This window comes from Epinephelus moara, chromosome 22, assembly GCF_006386435.1.
Source record: "Epinephelus moara isolate mb chromosome 22, YSFRI_EMoa_1.0, whole genome shotgun sequence".
Classification (NCBI taxonomy): Eukaryota; Metazoa; Chordata; class Actinopteri; order Perciformes; family Serranidae; genus Epinephelus; species Epinephelus moara.
In genome coordinates, this window is record NC_065527.1 from 41635561 (window position 1) to 41648777 (window position 13217).

The 13217-nt window shown below is 38.6% G+C and overlaps 1 protein-coding gene across 2 annotated transcripts; it reads left to right on the forward strand.

Moving 5' to 3' along the window:
* The first annotated feature begins 4670 nt into the window (after positions 1-4670).
* Positions 4671-13124, forward strand: LOC126383784 (G1/S-specific cyclin-E2-like). 2 transcript variants are annotated; one of them, XM_050034461.1, is made up of 12 exons: positions 4671-4734; positions 6250-6273; positions 6379-6436; positions 6548-6598; positions 6990-7126; positions 7819-7954; positions 8400-8546; positions 8827-8922; positions 9029-9163; positions 9486-9597; positions 9946-10103; positions 12426-13124. In XM_050034461.1, exons 2-12 carry the CDS (start codon positions 6260-6262, stop codon positions 12501-12503), a joined length of 1122 nt encoding a protein of 373 aa, XP_049890418.1. In that variant the 5' UTR covers positions 4671-4734; positions 6250-6259; the 3' UTR covers positions 12504-13124. The 2 variants fall into 2 exon arrangements, with proteins under 2 accessions (XP_049890418.1, XP_049890417.1); XM_050034460.1 differs by lacking the exon at positions 4671-4734 and adding an exon at positions 5314-5381.
* Positions 13125-13217: the final 93 nt, after the last annotated feature.

A 13217-nucleotide genomic window follows, 5' to 3' on the forward strand; every position in this document is an offset into this window, starting at 1 on the left:
CCAAAAATAGTACACCAACATATTTTCCCAAATCAATTTGTTCTAGCCATTGATCAGTCATCTCAATGAGAGCAGTCGCCGTGGAATGGTCCTTAAGGTATGCATGTTGATTGGCAGAGAATAAATCATTAGTTTCCATATATGACCAAATCTGAGCACTGATTATGCTTTCCAGTATTTTACTCAGTGCAGGTAAAAGACTAATGGGCCGACTGTTCTCAGGTGAGAGAGGTTCTTTACTATTCTTTGGAATTGGACATAGCTTAGCTTCCTTCCATACTCTAGGGAAGTGACCAGTGTCAATTGACCAATTATACAAATACCTCAAGGGGGCAGCAATCTGAGGTGCAGCATACCTCAATAACCTGTTGTCCATTAAATCATAACCTGCAGCTTTCCCATCAGGAAGTGACTCTAGCAATTTCATAACCTCCTCAGTTGTTACAGAGGATAGGGAAAAAGAGCACATTTTATTTAACATGATATTGTTATCAATCAGATCATTGAGAGTTTCTTTAGAACTGGAAGAATCAATCATTTTTCTTAGTCTGTTAATTTTGTTTTCAAAATAAGCAGCATAATGATTGGCAATATCAACAGGCTTTGTGATCACTCTTCCATTCTCCTCAACAAATGATGGATACTGTGCAACATTTGTTCCCAACAATCCTCTGACTGTATTCCATGTTTTTTTAGAGTCATTTCCACACCCCATGAACGCTTTTTTATAAAAAGAGGCCTTCTTACTGCGATTTAATTTCAATGCATAGTTGCGTAATTTTCTATAGATCTGCTGGTCAGATTCTAAATTTGATTTTAAAAATGTAGCTTTTGCCTCATTTCTTTCCATAAATGCTTTGTTAAGTTCATCATCTATCCATGGAGCAGAACAAGCCTTAACAGTCCATTTCCTAACTGGAGCATGCCGGTTCATCACTTCAGTTAAGAGTTCAGTTAAACATTCAGTGGCATGATCTAAATTATCCTCTAAATATATTAATTCCCAGGGACATGCAGCTAAATCCCTCTTAAATTCCTCACAATTAAATCTTTTAAAACTTCTCTTTACTATTATTCTAGGTGGTCTCCTTGGAATCTTAGATATTTTAGTTATGGATACAATATTGTGGTCTGACCAGCTAACAGGAAACACACACGCACTTGAACACTGTTGTGGTACACTAGTAAAAATCAGATCAATGCATGTCTCAGTACGTATGCCATTCCTTATGGAACATCTTGTTGCATTCCTAACCATCTGTTTCATATTGCACCCCACTGTAAATCTCAATAATTTAGTTTTGTTGCTATTCTTGTTATCACACCAATTTATATTCAGATCTCCCATAAAAAACACTTCCTTATTGTCATTAGTTGCATTATCTAGACTAGTACATAAGTCATCTAAATAGTTCACATTTGAGCAAGGGGGTCGATATGCACATCCAATTATTAGAGGTTTTTGATAAGGTAGATGTATCTGTACCCATACAGCCTCAAGGTGATTCATTGTTAGATCATCTCTCTTTTTAAAAGGCAGATGATTTTGAATATACATTGCCACACCTCCGCCATTCCGATTCCTATCCTTTCTTATAAAATTATACCCATCCACATGGACTTGCCCATCAGTGACAGAACTGTCTAGATGTGACTCAGTAATAGCTAGAACATGAATATCATTGATTTTCAACATGTTACAAATCTCATTCATTTTATTTGGTAAACTACAAACATTTATGTGCGCAATATGTAATCCCTTCTTAGATAGTTTTAAATTCACAGAACCAATTTGAATCATTGAATTTGCCATAGTTTAAAGACCTGCATCAGATATCCATTCACATCAGAATAACCAGGGAGTTGTTTTGGAGTCACGATACAGTTGATTATTTATGTACAATTTGTCTGTCACTAAAGTGACACGATCATTTCGAAGTCTGTGTTCTTTCATTATGGGATAGAGTACCTTCCTCCTGTTGATGACTTCATGGGGAAATTGGTCATTTACTCCAAACTTTGTGCCTTTAAGTTGTTTTCCTTGACTTTTCACAAGCTCCTTATGTTTAAAATGTTCAAAATTGGCAACAATGGCTCTTGGTCTGTCTTTCAATACTTTACCCATTCTGTGGACTCGGGAGAAGGTGACATCAATTACCACTTCACTTGGCAGTTTCAGCTGTTCAGTCATGAAGGTCTTCACAACAGTTTCACAATCAACACTGTCCTCCTCAGCAATTCCTGAGAAAACCAAATTGTTCCTCATAGAACGACACTGTTGATCAAGCAGGGTTTCTGACAGGCGCTTGTTCTCCTTTTCAAGCACGTTCACCCTACTCTCCATATCCTGCACAGATTTCTTGAGGTTCCTATTGTCACTCAGCAGTTCATCAATTTGCCACTGACTGTATTCAAGGCTAGCTTTAAGTTGATTCAAGTCTTTCATCATGACCTCCAACACATTCAGTTTAGCAAGTCTATCATTAATTGATTTCAGGAGCCCGATCTCAACCTCCATGACCCCATCAGCTTCATCCTCATCACTTACTTCTTCTTCAGAACGTGGTCTTTTAGGAGTTGATTTGGTGGCATCAACTGCAACAGCTTGCCACTTTTTCTTAGCCTTCTTCTTCTTCTCTCCATTAAGATTACTTGGTGAGCTTGCTTGTGGCATTTCCATCTGGGCAAGTTGATATTTCTCCTCAATAAATTGCTCAAGGGATTCAATTGTTTCAGTTGAATCCAGCCTGTCACAGCAAGGAGTATTCACAGGTCTTGCTCAGGACTAGGCCTGACTAGGCCTCACCACACACCATCAGCCCAGGCTTCATGCAATCGATCAAAAATCTCCAAGTGCAAAACTCATCCACGGCAATTGGTCTTCTGAGCGCACTGTACAACTTTTAAAAAATGGTTTGACTTAATATTAACTAAAAAATCCTTAAAATATTCACCAAAATACAAAACAATCCAGAGAGCTCACACAGAGTGCTCACAGTCAATGGTATGTGTGGTCTGTTGACCTTGCAGTGTGGAGAAGGCTTTGGGAGAATTCAGACTTTTATCTTGAGAAATATGTTTTTGAAAACATAATTAGACAATACAAAATATAGTGCATCCAAATAGTAAAAAATAAATAAATAAATAAATATCAGACCTTGTCAGTAGTGTTAGTTAAACTTGGACTCATGACCTCAGTATTAAGACATTATTTTCTTTATAATTGTAGATTAGACTGATTATTTGCAATCATTGATAATGAACTCATAAATATTATTCAACCATGGCCATTTATTCATTCATGGCGAGGCGTTTTTTTAATCACGTACTACAAACCTGACCACTTATAAGTCAAAGCTAAAAACATTCCTTTTTTATACTGCCTACTCCACCCTGTAATGACTGCAAACTTTTTTTTTAAAATTTTAAACTAAAATCTAACTCATTTTAAATAATCTTTTTTATCTTTGTGTCTCTTGTCTGCACATTTGCTATTTTCAATGGTATTTTTTTTAAATTGTAAATTGTTTAGTAATTTAAACTTTTACATCTTTTTTCCTCCTTACTCTTTTCTGTATCCTTTATTATGTTTTGTATTTTATTGCTCTGTAAAGCACTTTGAATTACAAATAAAGTTGCCATTATTCCTGTAGAGGAAAATGTAAAATATATACACTCCGTTTTATAACTTTTTATGTGATTCAATTTAAAATCTGTGTTAAGGAGAGCCGCTCTGTTTTTTTTGTTTTGTTTTGTTTTTGTTTGTTTTTTATTAAATCTTTAGTAAGTACAATTAAACAGAGCAAAAAAACATTAAAGACAAGAGAGAGAAATGTAAAATATAAAGAAAAAATAAATAAATAAAAATAAAAACAACAGAGACTAAGTAAGAAAGTAATTAAGTGTGCCAGAGCATATTTCATGTAACCAAATTTAGCAATTTGCAAATGTTGATAGTCTTTAAAGCCTTTGTGTTTTTCGATGAAGAGATTGTCCTCATATATTGTTCAAATTCTTTTTTAAGTAAAAAGAGTTCAGGCTTTCTGTTGATGAATTTGCACTTGTGTATGTGAAACTTTGCTAAAAATAAAAACACATTTATAAAAAAAGAATGCATCACTATCTTTGTGATTAAAATTATGAAAACCAAAAATAACATTCTTATAGTAAAGGTGAAAATCAGAAAAGACAGAATCAGCAATAAACTTGTGGAAGTCCCTCCAGAATTTATAAGTGAATTCACATGACCAAAATAAGTGAGTGCATGCTTCAGGATGCCTTTGGCAGAAAGAACAATTAACATCTATATCATTCTTAAATTTTGATAAATATTGTTTTACAGGGTAGAATTTGTGTATCAATTTAAATGAGATCTCTTTGACTTTGTTTGTTAAAAAAAATCTTTGGTAACGTCCAAACTTCTTTTCCACTCAATATCAGTCGCGAAATTGACCCAATAAAGTGTTGCTGGTGGGACCGAAACTAGGCCATCCTGAAACATGGGGTTCAGAAGCTTACCAGTTGAAAAGTGGAGAGCAGCTCTGTTGTGACCTCTCTACCTGACAGCTCTATGGCTCTGATAGCCGCCTGCTTTGTTTACATCCTGCCCCAGGAGCACGCGCTCACTTAACTCGGTCTCCTATTGGCTGTGCGGTCCTATAGTCCCGCCTACCACGAAGAGGCCGGAAACTACAACTGACAGGAACGAAATGAAAAGGACGACACGACGTTATTGTAAGATTTATGTTAAATTCAGGCATTATTCATACAATAAACACGTAATAATACTTAAACCAAACATCCGATAATAGAAAAGAGCATTCGGCTACAAAATAAACGACGGTTTCCCTCTTTACTTGCTAGTTTAGTTTAAGAACAACTCGCAGCGATAATACGGTTGAAACTTAAGCAAGGAGAAAACAAATATGAAAACACACCCTGTTATTATGACACATTAAGACCTTTCAAGGGATTTTATGCTCTTATGTTTTCCCCTATTTCAAATATTCAATATCTGTTACGTGGGCAAGACAGTTTTCTTGACTCTAGATATTAATACTGCGAAGATAGATAACCAATCTTTGACAATGTTCGTTTATATCAAGAGACATATAACGTTATTTGTGAATCTTTTAAATCACTACTAAGATAGGTTTTAAGTTTGTCATGAGTGTTATATTATTAAGGTAATACAGAGCTGGGGAACAAAGTACCTTGGGAACATAGGGATGACCCCAGCTAACCGTTAACCCCTTTAACCTCCGGTTAAACGTTTGAGGGTTGGCAGTATTTATGCACATGCGCAGTGTGCTGAAAAGGCTCATTACTTGGCGCCAGCGCCAAATGCAAACAAGTTTAATTTGGGCTCGGAACCGAGAAGGGTAAGCTGCAAACATCAGTGCTCCTGTACACTTAGCTCGGCTCTTTACCTCGATAGTTGTACCTGTACATTTCCAAGTCATTCACGTGCATGTGTGTGATCTTATGCTCCAATTAAAGCTGCAGTTTGTTTACTATTGTGCTGATATGTTTGTAAACTCGGTCGACTAATGCTTGTCGTCCAAGTGGTTGTGTTCAGCAAGTTGGCTCGATAAAGGGTTGTTTGACAGTAGAGACTGTTTCAGAAACTTGTTGGTGTGGAAGCAGAATTTGCATCTTTTAAGATTAAACTAAAGCTGTCGAGTCCTTTGCAGTCTGTTCCTGGTTGAGTCGCGTGTTAAGTTAGATGATTATGCATGTGAATCATGACTAAACTAACTTCATAGCACAGAGAACATAAAAGAAGCCATGATGGCGTGCATTTTTTGTTCATGTGTTGAATTCAAATAATTTTATCAGTTGCACAAAATGTCCTCCATCGGCCTTTGTGTTGCTACATTAAGGCAGCAGCTGTAGGCTTTTGGGGGGCTTTCACTGCATGTCTCTTTGTGCTTTTCATTTTGTCTCATGCAGCTGCAGGATTTGGGCCAGAAACGTTCCTAGAGGGGAAATAAAGGGTGTTGCAGCAGCGTTTTGTTTCGCGGGTGGGGGCTGCAGACGTAGTCATTTTACGCGCTCATTAATAATATTGGCGCGTATGATGATGAGGACTGATTCCTGAAACAGTGTATTTATGTCTTTGCATCAGGCTTGATTTTTAATGGAAGTATGTTTTGTGCAAGGTAGCTGCAGCTGGTTGTTTACGTCTCCATCTGACAGCTAACTTCCTGGTTTGTTTTTTGCGACTAAATTGTTCCTTTGTTTTTGCAGACAGACAGCCATGCCTAGACGAAGGTAAGGACCTCTTTTTGATGCTTTATGGATTATTATTATGGATTAGCTGTGGGTCTGCTGTCAAATCTTCATCTCCATATTGAGTTGAGTTTGATGTCTTTGCAGTGGTCGCCTGCAGAAAAGATCTGAAAATGCTCAAGGGCAGAGAGGCAAAGTAACTAAAGTAAGAGCCATAACAAACCACTCATTTAAGAGGATATATTAGAGCCTTATTTAGTGGTCACGCATTTCCTTGATAGTCTGATATACAATTCATAAAAACGTCTCTTTTCAGCAAAGCAACAGAAAAAAGATTCAGCCCCTGTCAAAGCTGCAGTGTGAAAAGGTACGTCTTTGTTTTATATTATTATTATACTATTTTACTGGTTTTGCAGAGGCATAACTGAGTGCTTTCAAGGACACAGAATAGATGAATAAGTAAGCCTGTGTATTGTTTTCTTTAAGCAAAGGAGGAGCAAAAAGTACCATCAGAAATTAAAAGGACAAAACAGCAAAAAAGATAATATCACAAAGAGCGAAAGCCCCATGTACTCTCAAAAAACCTCAACTCAGGTCATCACATTGACCAGTTTTACCAGTTATGAGGTCAAGGGGAAATAAAAAACAAAACAAAAATGTATGTCTCTGTCTTGGAGCCAGAATTGGCACAACAAAAATATCCTGTGCGGTTCATAGCTTTTTGTTTATAACATGTTATTCATTCATTTCTATTTCAGAACCAGCAGGTACTTGTAGGTGTCGCCAAGCCTTGTGTTGTCATGGAGACCGTTGAGAAGGGAGCTGGTATCGGCTGTGGTGCCGTTCTCACGTCCACAGATTCCTTGGTTCAGCCATCACCTCTGCCTCATCTTGGGTGATTATCATTTATAAGTCAGCCATGGTTCATGACTATGTGGTTAGTGCTGCTCAGTTGGGAGGGAGTGGCATTCATGCATAGAGTGTCAAATACTTGGCTTTCCATAGAAAGATGTTATAGCATGTTTCTGGTGTTGCCCTTACTTAAAATGATTATTTTACAGACAAAAGTCTCATAAAATAAAGCCTTTGGACCGTTTCTTTTTCTCCACCCTGACTCCCTCTTGTTGCAAGTTTCCAGCAGCATAGATACATGAGTCATTATTTTGCAATACACAACTGTCAGAAAAACATGCCAGCATCAGTAAAAGGAGCCGATAAGCTCAGAATCATAAGATGTCAATGGATTTGACAGTTTAGAAACTGTTCTCATTTCCTATCCGTACTGTCCACTCTGCAAATTGTCAAATGTTGAAAATGCCTAGCACAGTATCCCAAGAGCACAAGGTGATGTTATCAGATGTCTTGTTTTGTCTGACCAACAGTCCAAAACCTAAAGATATTCAGTTTACTGTAATGTAAGCCCAAGATAAACAACTAAATTCTCATATTTAAGAAACTGGAACAGTGAAATGTGTGTAATTTTTACAAAATGACAAACTATTAATTACAAAAAATAATTGCTGATTATAATAATTGCTTAATTTCCATATGATTTGAGCTGCAGCTCTGTTTGTCTGCATGTTACAGATGGGGATCCCCTGAAGATGTGTGGGTGAAGATGGTTTGCAGGGAGAAGAATTACAGACACAGCAAGAGCTTCATGCAGAAACACCCGACAATACAGCCCAGAATGAGATCAGTCCTCCTTGACTGGTTAATTGAGGTGTGTTCAACTGCATCTTAGAGTCATGGAGTAAACGGGTCTCAGGTTAAACACATTCTTGCTTTTAAGTTAAATATTTGTCTTTCAGATTTCTGGATGTTGTTGATGAATTTACAACTTTGTGTGTAACATTGCAGCAGTTTAAAATGCCTTTATTTCTAGAGCACAAACTTCTTGTGTTTATTTGAATTGAATGGTGGCAATGTTGTAAATGCATAAGAAGAAAATGGCCAAACTCCAGGTTATGTTGTGGATACCACAACCTAATGATCCTGCAGTCAGCATGCTAATGGCACACTCCCTCAAAAATTCAGCATCTGTGGCGTTGTGTGATCAAACATTTTTAAAGTGGCCTTTAATTGTGGCCATCCCAAGTCTTAGGGTCTTCGGTGTGGATCCCTTATCAACAAAAGATTTACCAACAATTTGTCTTTGGTTTCACCAGGTGAGTGAGGCCTATACTCTTCATCGGCAGACGTTCTACCTGGCACAGGACTACTTTGACCGGTTCATGTTGACCCAGAACAACATCGAAAAGAGCATGCTGCAGCTCATTGGGATAACCTGTCTTTTTATAGCAGCAAAGATGGAGGTAAGGAACAACACTGAAGACATCTGGTTTCATTTTCCCAAGTCATTCAAATTAAACTGCGCACTGACAACCCAAACTCAACTTGCACTCAACCACAACAAGACATTCCACATTTCACACATCACCTGTTTGGTGCATAACACCTGGCAGCCAGTGGAGAAACCTTTTATATGTTGGGCTAAGGCTCAGGCTCATTGATGGCAGCAGTGCACACAGACATATTTCTAATGGACATGACTGGTTGGTTTATGAGTTATGGTGCTATGTCCTTTCCTTGCAGGAAGCCTGTCCTCCTAAGCTCTCACAGATGGCCTATGTGACTGCAGGAACCTACTATGAAGACGAGATCCTTCAAATGGAGTTAATTATTTTGAAGGTAATACTGTTAGAAGAATGACCAAGTTTTAACTCCTTATTCTTTATTTATGATTCACAAGAAGGCTTTAATTATTGCATAACTCTACTTTATATACGTTATACAGGCTTTGCATTGGAACCTTTGTCCTGAAACGGCTGTGTCTTGGCTGAAGCTTTACTTCCAGATGGTATCAATGAATACCAACTCTGACCTGCTGGAGCCGCAGTTTCCACAGGAGGTTTACCTACAGATGACACGTGTAAGTGTTTGGACTGGATTCACATTTTTGTAACTTAAGTGCTGACACAGAACTCTGTTAAAAACCTTCTAACAAAGTCGCTACAAAAAAATTAACATTTTATGGAAGGCCTCTCTGTCAGGGGTAACCCATCAAAACTGTCACTCATCTATCTACGGCTACTCTTATATCAAAGTAGACAAACGTGTCAGTATTAATGTTAATAATGCAATCTCCCAACCTATGACAGGAATTAAAGCTTATATTTTACTTATTTCTTTAGTTTAATTTTGGCTTATGACTAATGTTAAATGTTTCTCCTCTGTGTTTTTGACTCTTGTAGCTTTTAGACCTTTGTGTCCTCAACATAAACTCTCTTGACTTTGAATATCGAGTGTTGGCTGCCTCAGTCCTGAGCCATTTTATTCGACAGGAAACTGTCGAAAAAGTTTCAGGTAAGATTTGTGATTATTACTTTTACAGAAACGTAGCTTTAAATGGAAACATGTTGTGTCAAACACAGAATTTTGAGCATGATAACTGGATAATAACTGGACCAGAAAGAGCTGAGGGCTTGTGTGTATTAATCAAAAAATTGATTCTTGAACTGTAAGAAGTGTTTAAAATACTTTACCACATCTCAGCAATGTGTTGTTTTCCACCCATAGATGGCCCAAATGCAGCTGTAGAAAATTATAAAACTACATAATCATATTGGCTGAGCTGTGATATATAACAAAAACTGGTCTGAACCACAGTGTGGCTGACAGCGAGATTAAATACGTTTTGTTTTTCGTGCTTAGGTTTGTCAAAAGACAATATCCAGCTGTGTGTTAACTGGATGGCGCCCTTTGTGGAGTCGGTAAACTGGTTTGGCAAAGCGACGCTGAGGGATTTTTCCAGAATAAGGAAGGAAGACAGACACAATGTCCAGACCCACACAGACTACATGACCATGCTGGTTAGTATATTTTTTTCACCTACTTGTAGGCCAAAAGTTATCAAAATGTGTAAGTGCACCCCTCCCAAACAAACAACTGAGTGTGACTGGCTTTTAGGAAAGGGTAAGGTGATATGGCTGATTTTGAAGTGTAGCATTTTCTGAAATCATCTTCCTTTTAATTGTACCCAAGCTTTAACTGTACTGTTTGGAATTATTATGGCATGATTTAAATGAACATTGTTATTAGGGCTGGAGATTGAATCGATATCGTGATATGAAACTATATAGATTTTGGATACTATAAGTGTTGTCTTTCCTGGTTTTAAAGGCTGCATTACACTAAAGTGATGTAATTTTCTGAACTTACCAGACTATTCTAGCTGGTCTATTATTTACCTTTATCCATTTAGTCATTATATCCAAATTGCTGATTATTATTTATGAAAAATCTCACTGTAAATATGTTAGAAGAGCACCAATAGTCAACCTTAAAATATGGTCACACAATTATTACAGAAAAGATGAGATATTGATTAAGAATATCTTTATCTGATTTTCTCCATATTACCCAGCCATAGTTAACTGCTGTAATAAATCCAAATGAAATATTTAGTGATGACTACTTAGGAGTGTAAGAAAATATGGATACATTTGAGTATTGCAACATTTTGGGATAGTGTATTGATCAGTTTTTATGTATTTGGTTGACATGTAAAGATTTGTGGCAATGGTTAATTTTATGTTTTTCTGACTGTGAGACAGCAGTGTTGTAATCCACCTTTGGTCATTTGACTCTGTCACTCCAAAATGACATTGCAAGTGTTAAAGCTATAGTTGGTAATGTTGGAGAGCTAGCAAGATTTGAAAGTGGCACCTCCTCTAAGCTCCACCCCCTCTTCCCCCTCCTGTCAGTGCTCCGTCCAAAGCCACAGCCCCACAAGAACTTGAACGCACATCCTGCAGTAGGAGTCAGCAGGGCAGAGGAGAGCCGAGTAAAATAACAAATCCCCCCGCAGCAAACAAATAATGATCTGTCCAACAGAAAGACAGCAACCTCTGCATCACTTTTCAGGCCCTTCAGCTCCCTCAGTTGTCTCCACCATTCAAAAGCTGCACCGATGTTGACGTCTGGTTTGTCCTCTCGCTTTATCCAAAGCCTTTTTCGTCCCAGCCTTTTCTGCCTCCGACTTTCTTTTCTCAGCCTGTTTAGCGGGGCGAGCCGTTACAAGTAAAGCCTGATTTATGGTCCTGCGTTAAATCAACAACGTACCTACGTCGTAGGGTACATGGCTACGCAGGAGGCTCGCCGTAGCCCCCGGCGTAGCCAGACGTGCACCTCCCAAAAAATGTAACTACACGTTGAGGCGACGCAGACCCAGCGCAGACCGAGAGGGCTGTGATTGGTTTGCTTGGTAGCAATGCATTTCCAGTTCCGTATTTCCAGATTGCGCCATCCCCGCCATCTTTAAACATCTTCTGTTGCGATGTAGATGTTGCAGTATTAACATACCTTCTTCGACATCCAACAACTCCAACTCCAGCAAGATTCTCTCTCTCTCTCAGTCGCCATTGTTCACTGTGACCGGAAAAGCCGGAAGCTAAACAAAGAATCAACTAGAGACGACGATAACCATTCAGGAAAGGAACGCAGCCCCCTACCGCTCTGGCGGTGAATTGCACCGCGACAAAATGGAGTGACGGAGAAGTTCGAAGGGTTCACGACGGCGTCACGGCAACGACATAGGTATGCCGCAGGACCATAAATCAGGCTTAACGCTGGAAGTGGTACTTTTGGCTGCATTTTCTCTGCCATTGTTCAGCAAACTCCTGCTAACTCGGTATTTCTGCTGAGGAGTGTACTGAATATTTCCGGCAACAGTGACACGTGATGAGTGCACGCAGGAAGGAGGGAGGGAGGGAGGGAGGGACAGAGGGGCTCGGGCAGGACGAGACATGAAGGCATCTGATTGGTTCTTTCCATTCGCACTGAATGGCAGGGATTGGTCAGAGTTTTTACAGGCCTGCAGCTGCCACAGAGGTTGGATTTTTTTCATTCCTTTTTCTGAACACAATATGTATTGACTACTCTCAGGATAGAAGGACCATTTCACCCAGTATAACAAGAAGTGTTTCTGAACAGGATTACCAACTATAGCTTTAACACAAAGAACACGGGCCTATGAAACAGGAAGTAATAAAGAGCACACTGCAAGCTCCTAAAATTAGATATAAAAAAGCAGTATTGCACTATAATGAAACATAATCCCTGCATTGTGATATGTATCGCACTGCCAATAAGCAGCCCTACTACTGTATCATTGGTCTCTGACTTTATTCCAGGAGTACGCCAGTCTGAAGGAGGCGAGCAGCCACCTCCCTACTCCTCCAAACAGCACAGAAAAAACCTGCACACACTGAACTACATGAGGAAGACTCTGAAGTGAGTGTGAGCGAAGAGGACACAGGGTTAATGTGCCACTAAGACTGTTTACAGGTGACAGCTCCTAACCAGTGGTGAAAAAAATACTGTTAACTGGAATACTGAGTCTATATGGGAGTTAATTTCATCTCATTTCTCGTGCTGATGTGAAATTTGTTACTGAAAGCATTATCCAGGACATTGTCATGCCTGCATTTTAAAGACTCTTAGATCGTGGCCAAAGCTTTTGCATGATTTTAGTTTCTAGCAATTGGGTGCTTAAATCCAGACAAGAAAAAAATGTAAAAGAAAGTGCCAGGTGTCATTTCTCAGAAATGATCTTCTGATACTGTGATGTGCAATTGTTTACTTTTGTAGCATATTAAATATGTTCATAGCCAACAGATGAAATATTTGAAACACTGCTTCAGGGCCAGTTGAAATGTTAAATTGTTTTTTAAATGGATGATGTTGAGAACCAGCTGAGTTTACTGCCACTACTCCACCTAACAGCTAATCTGTAAACTCTAACTAGCTAACTTAGAAACACTTGTACAGTACGAGTCTGCACTTTTTAATGAACCTGATGAATGCCATGTGTTAGAGCACTGGCTGAATGAAGGCCATACTCCTCAGTTCGAGTGTTTCTCAGTTATCTTTACCATGTTGTTGTAATAAGCCATTGTTTGTCTAACTCAGGGCTATGAATAGTC

Coding starts and splice junctions, on each gene's coding strand:
- LOC126383784 (XM_050034460.1), top strand. CDS start 5,344: ATGCAAACAAGTTTAATTTGGGCTCGGAACCGAGAAGG. Junction 7,955..8,399: donor TCCTTGACTGGTTAATTGAG/GTGTGTTCAACT, acceptor TGGTTTCACCAG/GTGAGTGAGGCCTATACTCT. Junction 8,547..8,826: donor TTATAGCAGCAAAGATGGAG/GTAAGGAACAAC, acceptor CTTTCCTTGCAG/GAAGCCTGTCCTCCTAAGCT.